An 18,260-nucleotide genomic window follows, 5' to 3' on the forward strand; every position below is an offset into this window, starting at 1 on the left:
AAAAAACGTGTGCTAAACTGCCAATTTCGGCTGGCTATGGCATCGATTTAGCCAGCGGAAGCGCACAGTAGCCTAGTCAGTGGCATATCAATGTTTTATTAAATGCGATGCCCATTGAATGAAAGGTGACTGTGGGAAGCCTGTTTAGGAACATCAACTTATTTAAAAAAAGACTGCATCTTCCACTTTCTTCTGTTGGACCTACGGTAACTGTCAACAACCCCTACTGTGGCCCTATAGCCCTCCCAAGTCACTGGGTAGTAAGTAGGAGTTACCCTTAATCAGATATTTGTTTGTGCTATTATTGTTATGTATCTCTCCCATGATTGCAGTGTTTCCCAACCCTGGTCCTCGAGTACCCCTGGACAAGCACACCTGATTCAACTTGTCAACTAATCATCAAGCCCTCAATAAATTGAATGAGGTGTGTTTGTCCAGGGCTACAGTAAAAATAAGTGTACTGTTGGGGTACTCGAGGACCCCGGGTTGGGAAACACTGGTAGTTTACATAAGCAGTACCGTACTTCAAAGAGCAGCGCGCATAGCCTTTTCATTTAGCCACACCCTTTAAACTATGATGCCAACCAATAACACTCTTTCTCTTCAGTGTAAACAGACATGAACAGTGGCCAACGACAATTTCCACGTTAGCGTTTTTACTGTTATTATTTTGACCTTTATTTACACCATGGGACTCAAAATATGACTATTTTAACTGCACAGCCTCGCATACTTACCCCGGGTAGTGTTTAATTCTCGTTGGAGACATGACTTGTTTGACAGACGTTATCTAGGTAACCCTAGCTAGGTGCTGGATAACTATGGTTTTTCACTCAAATAGCCTCCATCGTGGAGCTGCTAGCGAATGCAGCCGTGGTAGAGATCTGTAAACTCGTAGACGACAACTATGCAGTGTTTCGGTTGGAAATAACTCAAAGCCAGAAAGAAAACAGGTCATTGCGGAGGAAACTACAGCACCTGGAACTGAAGGTGGCACGGGAGCGAGTCCTCGACAGTTGTCCCAGTAGTGTTGAAAGAGATTTGCGTCAGTTCAAATCTGTCATCAGGACAAAATGTGATTCATAGTTACCGAATATATTTTAAGTATTTTAATTAAACTCAAACGATAAATGCAATTTTCGTATATACGGGTTCACTGGATCTCCGCGCAGGGTAGATCAGAGAACTGTGGAATGTACTCAAAATAGTAGTTTTATACTATGACAATTTTATTCTCAACTTGTCCATTTGGCCTATCATAGTAGAGGTTTAGCATGGGTAATACTCTTGCTCCTCCTTTGTGGGCCCCCGAACTTGTCCAAGCCCCTTGGCGTTTTCCTTCTCCACATCTGGTTGTTGGGTAGAGCAGCTCCATCCGGTGTCCCCCTCGATTATTCACTGAAACAGTTCCTAATATGGTATTGTCCAGTATTCTAAACTCCTGGTTGGTCTAGAGAGATGCACCCCTCCCCTCTCCAGACTGTCCACAGCTTTTATGGCCTGTGGTGGTCAGTCCTTACCCACCTACACACACACACCCCCCTCTATATTGTGTGTGTGTGTGCAACAAAACATCATTCACCTTTAACCAATATGCTAACAGCCTATAGTGCATAAACATAAATCCCAACAATGTCAAGATCCTCGACCGATACAGAGGAATGGCAAGAGGTACATTTTGCATGAAGCTGCTGGGCCTTTCGCCAGTCATATATACTGTAGCTTGGTGCCAGTCGCCCTGTTCTCCTCTGCACATTTGTTCAGATGTTACCCAGAATTGGGTCTTAGTAAGTTTTTGAATAGGATGCAATAATTCCCATGATTACTTAGTTTTTCTTGCGCAAAGACACAATATAATATTCAAACCTTTATTTTTTTACTGCATATCCTATTATTTACTCAATGAAAACAATGTGATGATGGAACATAATCTAGTGATCTATAAATAGTATATCAAGAAGTAATGAGAAGTGTTACCTTACATCCATGCCAATTCTAGACAGTGTCAAAACTGTAAATAGTGTATAGTATACAGTTGAGCATTGACAGTAGCTAATGACCTATTTTCCCCTAATCACTCTCAGGTGAAGTAAATCTCACTGGAGGACACAGGAGCTTTGTGAAGCCAGCGGGACACATTACATGGAGAGATTACCAACCAATCACTGTTGATGAGGGGAGTGGAACCTCAACCCAGCACATTATCGGGATAGAGGTTAGTTGAATAATGTTGCATAAAAAATGTGTTACTTTTGTAATCAAATGTGGCCTGTTTATTTCAGAAAGGCTCCACTCAGCTATTCACTTGCTTGCATCCTAATTTATCTGCCATAGGGGAGCTTGTGTTGTGAGACTTCCCCATGACACTGTTATCCAATTCTACTCATGTACCGATAATAACCTCCTCTATTCTTGTGTCATGCTGTAGATGCAGAGGCTGCAGGTCCTGGAGTCAAGCAAGAGAAGACTGGAGGAGAGGTAGAACCACGGCAAAGCAGAGACATCCAGACTGGTGTGGCTGGAGCACCCCCTGTAGCCACGGAGGACCCCACCATCGCCCCAACGCTGCCCAGGACCCGATGCAGCATCACAGAGGTCAATGGAATGTCAAAAGCCACCCCAAAGTCAGAGACTTTAACTGGCTCTTACACAAAGAATCTGAACACAAATCAGACCCAGAGAGACTGGGGCCACTTTGCTGTCCTCCTGCTCCCGGCTCAGAGTACTTACCGGTATTTCATCAGAGCCAGAGGACGGTTCATTTCCATAGTGATCGTGACGTGTTAGTCACTGGGGTTGATGATCTGTCTTATTCTTACACTACAGAGATGGACCCTGGCAACATATCCTTGGGTTTAGAGACACAGACTGATCTGTCCAGAGGGGACTGGAACCAGTACAGTAGTAGTGTATACTCTGAAGGGTGCCAAGATAAGAAAGGAGAGGTTATAGTGGTAGATGAGGTGAAAGTGGAGAGCCATGCTCCTCCCACATGGAATGCAGATAATCACCTAGGAGACTGACACTTTTTTTTTTTTTTTTTTTTTTTTATCCCATTTTCTCCCCAATTTTTCGTGGTATCCAATCGCTATTAATTACTACCTTGTCTCATCGCTACAACTCCCGTACGGGCTCGGGAGAGACGAAGGTCGAAAGCCATGCGTCCTCCGAAGCACAACCCAACCAGCCGTACTGCTTCTTAACACAGCGCGCCTCCAACCCGGAAGCCAGCCGCACCAATGTGTCGGAGGAAACACCGTGTACCTGGCCCCCCTTGGTTGGCGCGCACTGCGCCCGGCCCGCCACAGGAGTCGCTGGAGCGCGATGAGACAAGGATATCCCTACCGGCCAAACCCTCCCTACCCCGGACGACGCTATGCCAATTGTGCGTCGCCCCACGGACCTCCCGGTCGCGGCCGGCTGCGACAGAGCCTAGGCGCGAACCCAGAGACTCTGGTGGCGCAGTTAGCACTGCGATGCAGTGCCCTAGACCACTGCGCCACCCGGGAGGCTGAGACTGACACTTACAGGGCAGAGATTTCTTAGATTACAGGGCAAGCTCAGAGACAAATAAACATTTCATCACCCACTCCCCTTTACATGAGGGAACCGCCCCCGATCCCAGGGATCGCAACCCAGGATCTAAGTCGATGGGGCCTCTCGATTCACATGGCCACGTCCTTTTCGATCAGGTATTGAACTCAACCGATAGAGCTAAAGCCCAGGTACCTAGCCTTTAACACTGCACACAATCCCAACAACACCCAAAACAATGGCTAGAGGTCAAGGAAGGAGCTCAAAGACTAACCACCTGAAGGTGGTGGCAGCTGCTTCTACCATCTATGGAGTCATTGGGTCACAACGTGGGTGGCTGAGTGTTCAGACAGAAGCTGCCAAGCTGTACGCCTGCCCCACTTATAGGAAGCGCTTCGCTGAGGCGAACTATGTGAAGATGCACCAGACCGTTCACACCACGGAGACCCTTCCAGTGCAAACTTTGTTACAAGAGCTTTTACTTCCTGACTAATCTTATTAGACATAGGCGTGTCCACAATGGGGAGAAATTATAGCAGTGTGGCTTGAGATGTACACAGGAGATATCTGGGCAACATTCTTTATCTGGCATATTAAAGTTATCATGTGAAGTCTTAGGCAGGGAATAACATTAATACCTGCCAAATGTGGGTAGATTTAGGTATTGGCTGGTAAGAATGTCTATTTCACTAGCCACGTGGGTGGGTGGTCAATTTGCAGGGCTCTACAGTGTGAGCATTACATTCGCATTTGCAAATAGAAATAAGAGTAACAAGTCAAGTATGAGCACATGTGAAAGTTGTGATTTATAACAGAGAAATGCTGCAGTAGCTGTTTTCAAAGTACTTCTGCCGTTTTGTTTCATAGCTGCTAATTGCAAAAATAAATAGGAATCTATATCCCACCTCGTGATGCAACACTGCCTGGAGTTGGAGCTTTGTGCACTGTTCTGATAGATTCATTTTTGGAGGCGCTGCGCACAGGCATAACAGTTGGTCTAATTTACTCTAAAGTCTACAAAGTGAGACTTTGTCCTCGTGTTTTGCTCACAATGTGGGTTGTTTTTCAATGTTAGTTTGAGTCTGCTGCTTTAAATGACAGCGAAGAGATGCTGTCAACTACTAGTCAGATCCAAAATCAGACACACTTGACACCACTCGAGTGGCCCTGTAAACACGGTAACCGCCCACCGTTAACGTGCCAGCTAAACATTTTGGTTAATAAGACTCGGGTCACGAAAAATTATGAAATTGAGCAATATATACCCACTAATACATTTTTTGTTTTAGAATCATTAAGCACGGTCATCGGTTATTTTGTGTTTGTTGACGTAATTATGGCGAAAAAATATTTTGTCTGATAATAATCTGAGTGGCTGGTAGATTTTTCCATCTACCTGCCACAATGCCTGGTGGACCAAAAAGTTAAGCCCTGGTCTTGGGGTAAGAAGGTAATTGACCACATACCCTTTGTTAACTTCTCATTTAAAAACAGGCTTATGTAAATAACTGTTTTTAGAGACAGTAAATCAAGGCTAGAACAAAGACAGTTGAATATTTACCTTACTGAGGTGATGTAGATGGAATAAAGTCATTATTATTTTTTGCTCTCAGCTTGAAAGATACTGATTATAGAAGACTTGATGTAATAAGTAGTACTGTATTTCAAAGAATAGTGTGCATACCTTTTTCCTTTAACCTCTGAACTGTGACACCAAACAATAAGATACTTTCTCTTCAGTGTAATTGGAAGTGGGAGTGGATAGGCGAGATGGTGGAAGCGGATGTGGAACTTGAATCGGATGGCGGTGGAAAAAAGGATGAGTGGAATATGTTCCGGGATTCCTCCGATGGCATTGAGGAGTACACCACCTCAGTCATTGGCTTCATCAATAAGTGCATCGATGACATCGTCCCCACAGTGACCGTACGTAAACATTGTTTTCATGTTTGATTGTGGTTTTAGTCCGATATTCAGGGTGGGTGTGTTGTTTAATGTCGTTTCCTTCCTAAAGAGACACATAGGTCACTTCAGTGTTCAAACATTACCTGACTATTTACATATTAGAGATTACCATTTGGTCATATATTTGAAACCCAACCCATGCTTAATCCACTAAAATATGTTAAATTCAACGTAAAAGGTCTTAACAGCCCGGTTAATAGGAATAGAGTCTGTACATACCTTAAGAAATTAAAGGTTTTACAAGAAACCTCTTAGTCAGTGAACACAATAAATGAAAGAGGGAATGGGTAGGACAAGTTTTTGCATCGTCTTTTAACTCCCAAGCAAGAGGAACTGCAATTTTGATAAGTAAACACATCCCCTTCTGTGTTAGCAAAACCATGTCTGATCCCTCAGGCAGGTTTGTTTTGGTGCAGGGCCATATGTATTCGGAGTCTTGGACCCTATTGAATATTTATGCTATTTATAAATGGAGCACATAGATGGAGACTAAACTCTACACTCCTGAACACTCCTTTGTGCGTTCATCAAAGAGCAGATCAATATTTTTACTTAGACAAACACCCTCCGCTCCTGACAGTTTCATTCTTTGGTACGCATTGAAAGCCTCTGAGGGACAGATCATTGCCTATACTAAAGGGTTGAAGAGAAAACACAGTGCCGAACTGAATGTCCTTTTATCTGAAATGTCAAAGCTAGAGAAGACCTACCACAGAGGGCCGACTAAAGACCTATACAGGCTTTGGGTAAATAAAAAACTGAAATATAATACTCTGAACACGTATCAAGCTGAGGGCCATCGCTATATCAAAACAGCGTTACTACGAGCTTGGAGAGAAAGCACACCAAGTGTTGGCATGGCAACTGAAAGCAGAGGAAAGTAAGAGGACAATTAATGCTATATAAACTCTTACTAACGAGATATCTTTCGACCCTACGGAATGATACTTAAAACCTGTTGAGGATAGAGGGCGCTATTTTCACGTTGGGGGAAAATCGTGCCCAATTTAAACGGCCTCGTACTCTATTCTTGCTCGTACAATATGCATATTATTATTACTATTGGATAGAAAACACTCAAGTTTCTAAAACCGTTTGAATTCTATCTGTGAGTATAACAGAACTCATTTTGCAGCAAACTTCCTGTCAGAAAGTGAAAAATCTGAAATCCAGGCTCTGTTCCAGGGCCTCCCTAATCGTTTGCTTGAATTCTATTAGTATACATGCACTTCATACGCCTTCCACTAGATGTCAATAGGCTGTGAGAGGTGAAATGGGGTCTCTAGCTCTTTCTATGGTGAAAAGAGACAGCTTGGAATGACATAACCCCAGAATTCCTTTGTTCAGGAAGCACATAAAGGTCACCAGTGTTGGCTTCTGAAAAGTATTCGTTATAGACGTGTTATATCTCTGGCTTTGATTTTATTTGATAAATGTAATAATATCATCGTGAAGTATGTTTTTTCAATATAGTTTTATTCGATTATTGAAATTTTTTCAGGATTTTAGGCGTGTTGCGTTCTTTGCGTTTGGTGACGAAGGAGAGCTTAGCGCCACTTAGCTAGTTTTGCTTGCTCATTCGAGAGGGGAAAATGCCATTCTAAAACCAAACAACGATTGTTCTGGACAAAGGACCCCTTGTACAACATTCTGATGGAAGATCATCAAAAAGTAGGACCCATTTATGATGGTATTTCATATATCTGTCGAACATGTTTACTTTTAGTTAGCGCCCAGATTTTGGGGGCTCTCTCGCAATAACGTAAGCTGCATATCGTAATGAAGTTCTTTTTAGAATTCTAACACGGCGATTGCATTAAGAACTAGTGTATCTATCATTTCCTATACAACATGTATTTTTTAGTAAAGATTATGAATAGTTATTTGGTCAGAATAGGTGAGTGTCAGAAAAATATCCGAACATTCTGGGAAAAAGATGCTTAGTTTTCAGAATGTGTAACCAGGGATTTCAGCTCTAAATATGCACATTTTCTAACAAACCATATACCGTAATTGCTGGACTATTAAGCACACCTGAATATAAGCCGTACCCACTGAATTTTTTACAAATATGTATTTTGTACATAAATAAACCGCACATGTCTATAAGCCGCAAGTGCCTACCGGTACATTGAAACAAATGAACTTTATACTGCCTTTAAACAAAACACGGCTTGTAACAAAAATAAATAGGCTTTAACGAAACACGGCTTGTAAAAAAAATAAAAAATAAATAGCAGTAAACAGTAGCCTACCAAGAAAGTCAAACTTCATTGCGGTGGCGATTGTTTTGGCTTTCAGTCGGATCTGCACAGTTCCAACGTCTTATCATCGACTCATTAAGGCCAAGCTCCCGTGCAGCAGCTCTATTTCCTTTTCCAACAGCCAGATCGATCGCCTTCAACTTGAAAGCTGCATCATATGCATTTCTCCGTGTCTCCGCCATGATGGTGACAAAATGGCTACCGTAATCAGAATGATGGCAAGTTTGAGCGCGCTCGATTTACATCACATTATGTGACGGTGCTCAGTTTTTTGGAGGCATGAATCTTGTGAGAAAAAAAAAACATAAATTAGCCGCGTCATTGTATAAACCGCGAGGTTCATAGCGTGGGAAAAAAGTAGCGGCTTATAGTCCGGAAATTACGGTATGTATTGTGTAATATGATGTTATAGGACTGTCATGTGATGAAGGTTTATGAAGGTTAGTGAAAATTAATATCTTTTGCTGGTTTATTCGCTATCGCTAACGTGCCTTGATGAATGAATGCGGTTGTGTGGTAGGCTATTGTAGTAAGCTAATATAATGCTATATTGTGTTTTCGCTGTAAAACACTTTTAAAAAAATCGGAAATATTGGCTGGATTCTGTGGGGTTTTTATAAGGTTTTTTGACATACTTAACTAACTATAAGCTAGTAGGGCTTCTTATGCATTAAAGTTTGAATTGTTGACTCTTGTGAACCTGCATTTTCCATTGGTCTCTACTCTTACCAGTGCTCTGTCTAACCATGAATATCAGCCTGAAATGTGTGTGTGTTAAAGAGAGCGCTGTACTGTATGAAATATGCGTGTGTATGCAACAATGTATCAGTAGTGTGGGCGCTGTACTATGTGGCCGAGACTGTGCTAATCTTAGAGAGACACAGGAGGGGGGTGAATCAGGAGACTGCTGACCAGACAATAACAGAAACTATACACACGAAAAACATATGTGAGGTTCTGAGTTATGCACTATAACCCAATACTATAACAAACGTGATTAGCAACTGTATTATATGTGATTGAATACTATAACAAACGTGATTGGATATTGATAACCTGTTGGCCTGGGCGCCTGGATGTCTGTGTGTGTGTGCTGGAAGTAACAGTTAGCTCAGATAAGAAGCTGGGAAGCTGTGGTTAGCCTTGAGCGAACAGTGGCCATTGTATACAGGTGCAGATATCTCAGACAATGTTATAAAACTGTCTGACCCCAGTCTTTGGGGTGAAGGAGCGTAATCTACACAGCAACAGCGTCGGGACATCACATGCGCTAAGGGGCCAGGACTGGCTTAAGGCGCCAACATCAACGATAGACTGGGTGAGTCTAAACCACGCCCAGTCTCTACTCTGACAGGCCGGCTCGGAAGCGGGAACTATCTCTGTCACGAGTATAAAATACTATCTTTGTCAGAAACAAATCAGTTCCTTGTCCCACCCTGCGGGGTGGTGCAGTGAGCCCGTATATACGAAAAATGTATTTGCCATTTATTAACTTTTGAATTAAACAATTATTTTAACCAAGTTCAGGTGTGGTATTGTTCCTATCTCAGTTGAACTTTCGCAACCCTAACAATTCACAAGATGTTTGTTTTTAATTTGCTGTACACCATGTATTTTTCAGAAATGTTTTATGATTAGTATTTAGGTAATTCACGTTGGTCTCTGTAGTTATTCTAGTCGCTTTGGTGAGAGTTGTGATGGTGGCTGCAATGTAAAACTATGATTTATACCTGAAATATGCACATTTTTCTAACAAAAGATATGCTATACAATAAATATGTTATCAGACTGTCATCTGATGAAGTTGTTTCTTGGTTAGTGACTATTTATATCTTTATTTGGTCGAAATTGTGATAGCTACCTATGCAGGAAAAAAAATGGTGGAGAAAAAAAAGTTGTGTCTTTTGCTATCGTGGTTAGCTAATAGAAATACATAGTGTCTTCCCTGTAAAACATTTTAAAAATCAGAAATGATGGCTGGATTCACAAGATATCTTGTGTATCTTTCATCTGGTGTCTTGGACTTGTGATTTAATGATATTTAGATGCTAGTATTTACTTGTGACGCTATGCTAGTCAGCTTTTTTACTGATGGGGGTGCTCCCGGATCCGGGATTGTGATGAAGTAGAAGTTAACGTTAGTGAGGGAGATATGGGTCTCCAGCTTCAGTGATTTTTGAAATTCGTTCCAGTCATTGGCAGCAGAGAACTGGAAGGAAAGGCGACCAAAGGAGGAATTGGCTTTGAGGGTGACCAGTGAGATATGCGTGCTACAGATGGGTGCTGCTATGGTGACCAGTGAGCTGAGATAAGGTGGGGCTTTACCTAGCAAAGACTTATAGATAACCTGGAGCCAGTGGGTTTGGCGACGAATATGAAGCGAGGGCTAGTCAACGAGTGCATACAGGTCGCAGTGGTGGGTAGTATATGGGGCTTTGGTGACAAAGCGGATGGCACTGTGATAGACCGCATCCAATTAGCTGAGTAGAGTGTTGGAGGCTTTTTTGTAAATTACATCGCTGAAGTTAAGGATCGGCAGGATAGTCAGTTTTACGAGGGTAAGTTTGGCAACATGAGTGAAGGATGCTTTGTTGCGAAATAGTAAGCCGATTCTAGATTTCATTTTGGATTGGAGATGCTTAATGTGAGTCTGGAAGGAGAGTTTACAGTCTAGCCAGACATCTAGGTATTTGTAGTTGTACACATATTCTAAGTCAGAACCGTCCAGAGTAGTGATGCTGGATGGGCGTGCAGGTGCAGGGCAGCGATTAGTTGAAGAGCATGCATTTAGTTTTACTTGCATTTAAGAGCAGTTGGAGGCCACGGAAGGAGAGTTGTATGGCATTGAAGCTCGTCTGGAGGTTAGTTAACACACTGTCCAAAGAAGGGCCAGAAGTATACAGAATGGTGTCGTCTGCGTAGAGGTCGATCAGAGAATCACCAGTAGCAAGAGCGACATCATTGATGTATACAGAGAAAAGAGTCGGCCCGAGAATTGAACCCTGTGGCACCCCCATAGAGACTGCCAGAGGTCTGGACAACAGGCCCTCCGATTTGACACACTGAACTCTATCTGATAAGTAGTTGCTGAACCAGGCGAGGCAGTCATTTGAGAAACCAAGGCTGTTGAGTCTGCCGATAAGAATGTGGTGATTAAGAGTCAAAAGCCTTGGCCAGGTCGATGAATACAGCTATACAGTATTGTCTCTTATCGATGGCGGTTATGATATCGTTTAGGACCTTGAGCGTGGCTGAGGTGCACCCATGACCAGCTCAGAAACCAGATTGCATAGCGGAGAAGGTACGGTGGGATTCGAAATGGTCGGTGATCTGTTTGTTAACTTGGCTTTCGAAGACCTTAGAAAGGCAGGGTAGAATATATATAGGTCTGTAGCAGTTTGGGTCTAGAGTGTCTCCCCCTTTGAAGAGGGGGATGAACGCGGCAGCTTTCCAATCTTTGGGGATCTCAGACGATACGAAAGAGAGGTTGAACAGATTAGTAATAGGGGTTGCAACAATTGCGGTGGATAATTTTAGAAAGAGAGGGTCCAGATTGCCTAGCCCTGCTGATTTGTAGGGGTCCAAATTTTGCAGCTCTTTCAGAACATCAGCTATCTGGATTTGGGTGAAGGAGAAATGGGGAGGCTTGGGCAAGCTGCTGTGGGTGGTGCAGGGCTGTTGACCAGGGTAGGGATGGCCAGGTGGAAAGCATGGCCACCCGTAGAAAAACGCTTATTGAAATTCTCAATTATTGTAGATTTATCTGTTGTGACAGTGTTTCCTAGGCTCAGTGCAGTGGGAAACTGGTAGGAGGTGCTCTTTAGTGTCCCAGAACTTTTTGGAGTTTGTGCTGCAGGATGCAAATTTCTGTTTGAAAAAGCAAGCCTTAGCTTTCCTAACTGCCTGTGTATATTGGTTCCTAACTTCCCTAAAAAGTTGCATATCGCGGGGGCTATTTGATGCTAATGCCGTACGCCACAGGATGTTTTTGTGCTGGTCAAGGGCAGTCGGGTCTGGAGTGAACCTGGATGATGAGTTAAGGGTGAGTAGTAGGCCAATACATAGTGATACAAATGTGTGCTTCACTCAAGGTTGACTTCTTGTTAGCATTCATTGCCATGGTTATCAACTGCACCGCAGAATTGGAATGTAAAAAAACAGAAAATTGATGTGTTGGCAGCTGCATTGAAATACTTGGGTGTATGAGGTTGTACTGCAGACGAGTTACAACACCGTTGGCCTGGTGTAGGATCAGTTAGGGTCAAATTAGTGGAATGGGGAGTTGATATATAGGTGTAAAAAACATTGGTGGTGCAATGTTTACTTTTTTATTTTTGTTTCACAAAACGTTACGTGATCGACCACACACTACCGCACAGTAGGTGGCGGCATGCACAAACAAAATGTGTGAACGCCATGACACCAAAGAATAAGAGGTAAACGGACGTGAAGAGTGAGTTTCCACGTTAGTGTTTTTATAGTCGATATTTAGACGTTTATTAACACACTGAAAATCAAAATATGACTACTTTAACTGCACAGAATCACATACTTAATTCGCGTTGGAGACAAGACTTGATATTATCTAGGTAACGATAGCTAGCTGCTAACAATGGCTAACTGTAACGTTATGGTTTTTCACACTCAAATAGCCTCCATCATGGAGGTGCTAGCGAGTGCAGCCGTGGCAGATGTATGTAAACTTGTAGACGACGACTATGCAGTGTTTCGTTTGGAAATAACTCAAAGCCAGAAAGAAAACAGGGCATTACGGAGGAAACTACAGCTACTCGAACTGAAGGTGTCACGGGAGCGCGCAGAGAGGACAACGCAACAGCGCGTCGTCACCAGTCGTCCCAGAAGTGTCAAGATTCCCGACCGATACAAAGAAATGGCAAGAGGTAGATTTAGCATTGGGCCGAGACAACCCCTCTGCGCATGTGACAGTTTAGGCGTTATCCATAAATGGGTCTGTTTTTGGGTAGGATGCAATAATTTCCCTAATTACTTAGCCTTCTTGCACAAAGACACTATCATATTCTAAACATATTGATGTCCTATTATTTACTCAGTGAAAACAATGATGCATGGAACAATCTATCAATAAATAGTATATCAATAAGTTATGCTAAGTGTTACCTTACATCCTTGCCAATTCTAGACAGTGGTAAAACTGTCAATAGTGTGTACAATAGAGTTGAGCATTGAAAGTACCTAACCTAACCACCTCTTGGCTCCTGAGTGGCTCAGCGGTCTAAGGCACTGGATTTCAGTGCAAGAGGCGTCACTACAGTCCCTGGTTCGAATGGCTGGAGTCCCATAGGGCGGCGCACAATTGGCCCAGCATCGTCCGGGTTTGGCCGTGTAAAGAAGAATTTGTTCTTAACTGACTTGCCTAGTTAAATAAAGGTTACATTTCCCCCCAATCACTTTCTCATGTGAAGGACATCTCACTGGAGGCCACAGGAGCTTTGTGAAGCCAGTGGGAGACAATACATGGACAGATGACCAACCAATCACTGTTGATGAGGGGAGTGGAACCTCAACCCAGCATGTTATCGTGATAGAGGTTAGTGTAATCGTATTACAGTACATCAAATGTGTCCTGTTTATTTCAGAAAGGCTTCCGTCTGCTATTCATTTGCTTACATGTACATACTTATTATTATGCCACGGTTGAGCTTGTGAGACTTCCCTATGACATTGTTATCCTATTCAACTCATGTACGGGTAATAAACTCCTCTTAACGTGTCAGTCTGCAGATTCCAAGGCTGCAGGTCCTGGGGTCAAGCAGGAGAGGACTGAAGGAGAGGACCCACGGCACAGCAGAGACATCCAGACTGTTGCGGCTGTAGCCATAGGGGAGAGTGGAACACTGAACGCCATCCTTAGGTCAGAGACTTTAACTGTGACACAAAGGCTTTTACACACAGGATCTGACGACAAGTCAGACACAGAGAGACTGGGGAGACTGGGCTGTCCTCCTGCTCCCGGCTCAGAGTATTTACTTTACGGTAACCGAAGCCTGGTTCATTCTCATCGGGACTCAGGTGACACGTTACAAACTGGTAATGATCGATCTTGTTCTTACGCTATAGAGATGGAACCTGGCAACATATCCTTAGATTTAGAGACGCATGCTGATCCGTCTAGAGGGGACTGGAACCGGTACAGTAGTAGTGTATACTCTGAAGGGTGCCTAGATAAGAAAGGGGAAGGTCTGGTCTCAGATGAAGTGACTGTGAAAGTGGAGGGCGACGTTCCTCCCACATGGAATGCAGCTTGTGCAGGGCTCTCACAGGGCAGAGATTTCTTAGATTACAGTTTAGAGACAAATCTAAATGTTGTGACCCACTCCCCTTTACACGCGTTTAGGGATCGCGACCCAGTGTCCACGTCGATGGCGCCTTCCGATTTACAAGGCTGTGTCCTTTTCGATCAGGTATTGAATTCAAACGACAGGGCTAGAGCCCAGGCTCAGGGAGGAGGAGCCACATCAGGCAGTAGTAAAGAGAAACGCTTCCTCTGCATGTTCTGTAACAAAGGCTTCAGCTGCTCCCAGAAGGTAGAGATCCACCAGAGGGTCCACACAGGGGTGAAACCCTTCAGCTGTACTCAGTGTCACATGCGCTTTGCCCAGGCTGGCCACCTGAAGAGGCACCAGAGGGTCCACACAGGGGTGAAACCCTTCAGCTGTACTCAGTGTCAAATGCGCTTCGCTCAGGCTGGTGACCTGAAGAGGCACCAGAGAGTCCACTCAGGGGAGAAACCCTTCAGCTGCCAGATGTGTGAGAAGAGGTTCTCCCGCCAGCACCAGCTGAAGATGCACCTGAAGGTCCACACAGGAGAGAGGGCATTCTCCTGAAGGCATATATAGATTTCTGTGTTTAATATTTCTGAATATTATATTGCATCCAGACATTGTGTAATAAGGCATACATATACACACGGAGAATCATGTAGTAACCCAAAAAGTGTTAAACAAATCAAAATATATTTTATATTTGAGATTCTTTAAAGTAGCCACCCTTTGCCTTGATGATAGCTTTGCACACTCTTGGCATTCTATTTTGGTTACTTGGTATTCTCTTTTGGTTAGTACTGTGCATTCGGAAATTTTTCAGACCCCTTGACTTTTTCCACATTGTTACATTACAGCCTTATTCTAAAATGGATCAAATGTTTTTCCTCGTCAATCTACACCCAATACCCCATAATGACAAAGCGTAAACAGGTTTTGACATTTTTCCAAATGTATTACAATTAAAAAACAGATACCTTATTTACATAATTGTTCAGCCCCTTTGCTATGAAACTCAAAATTGAGCTCAGGTTTATCCTGTTTCCATTGATCATCTTTGAGATGTTTCTTGAACTTCATTGGAGTCCACCTGTGGCAAATTCAATTGATTGGACATGATTTGGATATTACTATCTATATTCGTTCCCACAGTTGACAGTGCATGTCAAAGCAAAAACCAAGCCATGAGTTCGAAGTAATTGTCCGTAGAGCTCTGAGACAGGATTGTGTCGAGGCACAGATCTGGGGAAGGGTACCAGTGGCCTCATCATTCTTAAATTGAATAAGTATGGAACCACCAAGACTCTTCCTAGAGCTGGCCATCCGGCCAAACTGAGCAGTTGGGGGAGAAAGGCCTTGGTCAGGGAGGTGACCAAGACCCCATGGTCACTCTGGCAGAGCTCCAGAGTTCCTCTGTGGAGATTGAAGAACCTTCCAGACGGACAACCATCTCTGCAGCACTCCACCAATCAGGCCTTTATGGTAGAGTTTGCCAGACGGAAGCAACTTCTCAGTAAAACGCACATGACAGCCCACTTGGAGTTTGCCAAAATGCGCCTGGACTCTCAGACCATGAGAAACAAGATTCTCTGGTCTGATGAAACCAAGATTGAAATCTTTGGCCTGAATGCCGAGCATCATGTCTGGAGGAAACCTGGCACCATCCTTACAGTGAAGCATGGTGGTGGCAGCATCATGCTGTTGGGATGTTTTTCAGCGGCAGGGACTGGGAGACTAATCAGGATTGAGGGAAAGATGGAGAAAAGTACGGGGAGATCCTTAATGAAAACCTGCTCCAGAGCGCCTAGGACCTCAGACTGGGGCGAAGGTTCACCTTCCAACAGGACAAGGACCCTAAGCACACAGCCAAAACAATGAAAGAATTGCTTTGGGACAAGTCCTTGAGTGACCCAGCCAGAGTCCGGACTTCAACCCGATCTAACATCTCTGGAGAGACCTGAAAATAGATGTGCAGTGACGCTCCCCATCCAACTTGACAGACAGAGCTTGAAAGGCTCTGCAGACAAGAATGGGAGAAACTCCCCAAATACAGGTGTGCCAAGCTTGTAGCGCCATACCCAATTAGACTCGAAGCTGTAATCGTTGCCAAAGGTACTACTGAGTAAAGGGTCTGAATAATTATATAAGTGATATCATTTTTTTTTTTTTTATATATATAAATGTGCAAACATTTCTAAAAAGCTGTTTTTGCCTTGTTGTTATGGGGTATTGTGTGAAGACAATTTAATCAATTTTAGAATAAGGCTGTAACGTAACAATGTGTAAAGTCAAGGGGTCTGAATACTTTCCGAATGCACTGTTCATTCTACAGACCTTAGTGAGTATTCAACAATTATTTTACTGTGGCACCCAGAATAGTTAATGCTCTAAGCCAATGTGTATTCCATATACAGTGATTCTCATTGGGGGCATTTATTTGACCTTAATGGAAATGTCACTTAAATATGAACAAATAAATCATTGTTAAACTTTTTAGACAATTATTTTTCATATGAGTGGTTGACACTTCTACTATTACGTGGGGGACTTTTATTCTGAAAATCAACTTCCACGACACGGAGGTACTTTTTTAGTGTTGCTGACATGACATGTGATGAGTTCACAAATCAAATGCCAACTTGTGCTGCCACTGGACAGAGAAAAACTTAAATTTAACTTTTTTTTAGGTGGAGTTTGTAGTAAAGTGTTGATTTAGATGAAATACTGTAGCTCCTTCCTAAATCGTTATTTCAAATAATTTTGGTGACTTGACAGCAAATGCTAATTATTCTAAATGTATCTAGCTAGCAGGCTCAGCTAAATACAAATCCCCCTATATACAGCGACCTCATGAGATTTGTAAATGAAAGAGGAATATAATAATACAAATTGAATGGAGTTTCCCCATCTTCCCATTTAGAGTTTCTGGCAGAGCACAGAAATGCCCTTATCCAGGATGTGTGACAAAGGCATTTCCTAACGGATCTGCTAACATTCTTTGTTGTTACATTAAAGGTTGAAACCAACAAGCAGTACCTCGAGCAGGAAGAGAGGCAAGAACCATTTGTCCGCCAGCTCACTGACAAGCTACACTATTCACAGCCCTGTGTAATGTTCAATGTAATTGCGTTATTATACTTTTTGAAACATGTCTTTAATGTGTATTTGTTTTAGCTGTTAGTTATAATTCCCTATGTGTTAATACATTTGTGTTCACATCATTATGGCTTTATGTATGTGTTATAAATGACCAAAGGGGTCTGACTTTAAATTAAATACAGCGTCATGCATTATAGCATCTTTATGGATGCGTTATGAATGACTAAGTATTACAGGACACTACAGTGTCAATAAATAGGTTATTTACAGTCTGCTGATTTATGAAGGTTGTCATGATCCACAGGTTATTGTATGGTGTGATAAGTATTTAAAATGGGTTGATGGACCTGCAAAATGTGTGTGTGTGTCAGAACCAAGAAGATTTGGGAGTAGTCCAACCTGAAATTACCGCACCAGGTATTACTCTACTCTAGTGTTCCCATGCTGGAGACCAGGGCTTGATTATAACCTGTTACAATGTTGCCAACATTTTGAGACTGATCTTCCAGTGGGGGAGTGGATAAATGTGTTAAAGACCTGACTGGGCCCAGCACCGCGCATATGGCTCGTTTTTGTTGTGTGTGTGTGTGTGTGTTTCTGTACTGAGGAACATGTAACTTGGTTCCAGAAGAAAGACACTTTCAATTTCTTTCGGTTGGGGGCTTTCATCAAGGTAAGTGTTTCTTGGCGTAACGTCGTCCTTAGGCTATTGCACACACAGCACATACTGTATAAACCTGGGATATCAACCATTCAAAGTTGGCCTTAGCGGGAGTGACCTTACTTTAGTATAACATATGTCATCATCACTAAACAAAGTCATAATTATGGCTAAACCCTGCCCATTTCCACAATGATTTTCTTAAGTGATTTTAAACCTAACCAATGAAGGCCGAGTTTGATGCATTGGTCCACCAGACCTTCCGCACAACATGTCACCCTTTATAAAGCGCATGTTTATATCATATGTCACATTTGACATTGGTGATTGTCACATAGTTATGCCACATTTATGAACCTTTTATAAAGAATGACATATGGTTATAGATGCTTTTAAGCATGTATTTAAAAAAATATATATATTTAACCTTTATTT

The 18,260-nt window shown here is 42.7% G+C and overlaps 1 protein-coding gene and 1 long non-coding RNA gene across 2 annotated transcripts; both read left to right on the forward strand.

The window, feature by feature from the left end:
* Positions 1-619: 619 nt before the first annotated feature.
* On the forward strand, positions 620-9,763 carry LOC129841426 (uncharacterized). The gene is made up of 3 exons (XR_008757321.1): positions 620-1,671; positions 2,085-2,215; positions 2,429-9,763. It is a non-coding gene; the product is annotated as an uncharacterized LOC129841426 (long non-coding RNA).
* A 2,190-nt stretch (positions 9,764-11,953) lies between these two features.
* On the forward strand, positions 11,954-17,286 carry LOC129841421 (zinc finger protein 23-like). The gene is made up of 3 exons (XM_055909686.1): positions 11,954-12,664; positions 13,208-13,332; positions 13,520-17,286. Exons 1-3 carry the CDS (start codon positions 12,376-12,378, stop codon positions 14,627-14,629), a joined length of 1,524 nt encoding a protein of 507 aa, XP_055765661.1. The 5' UTR covers positions 11,954-12,375; the 3' UTR covers positions 14,630-17,286.
* The last annotated feature ends 974 nt before the right edge of the window (positions 17,287-18,260 follow it).

The sequence above is a fragment of the Salvelinus fontinalis genome, chromosome 42, assembly GCF_029448725.1.
Source record: "Salvelinus fontinalis isolate EN_2023a chromosome 42, ASM2944872v1, whole genome shotgun sequence".
In the NCBI taxonomy this organism is placed as follows: domain Eukaryota; kingdom Metazoa; phylum Chordata; class Actinopteri; order Salmoniformes; family Salmonidae; genus Salvelinus; species Salvelinus fontinalis.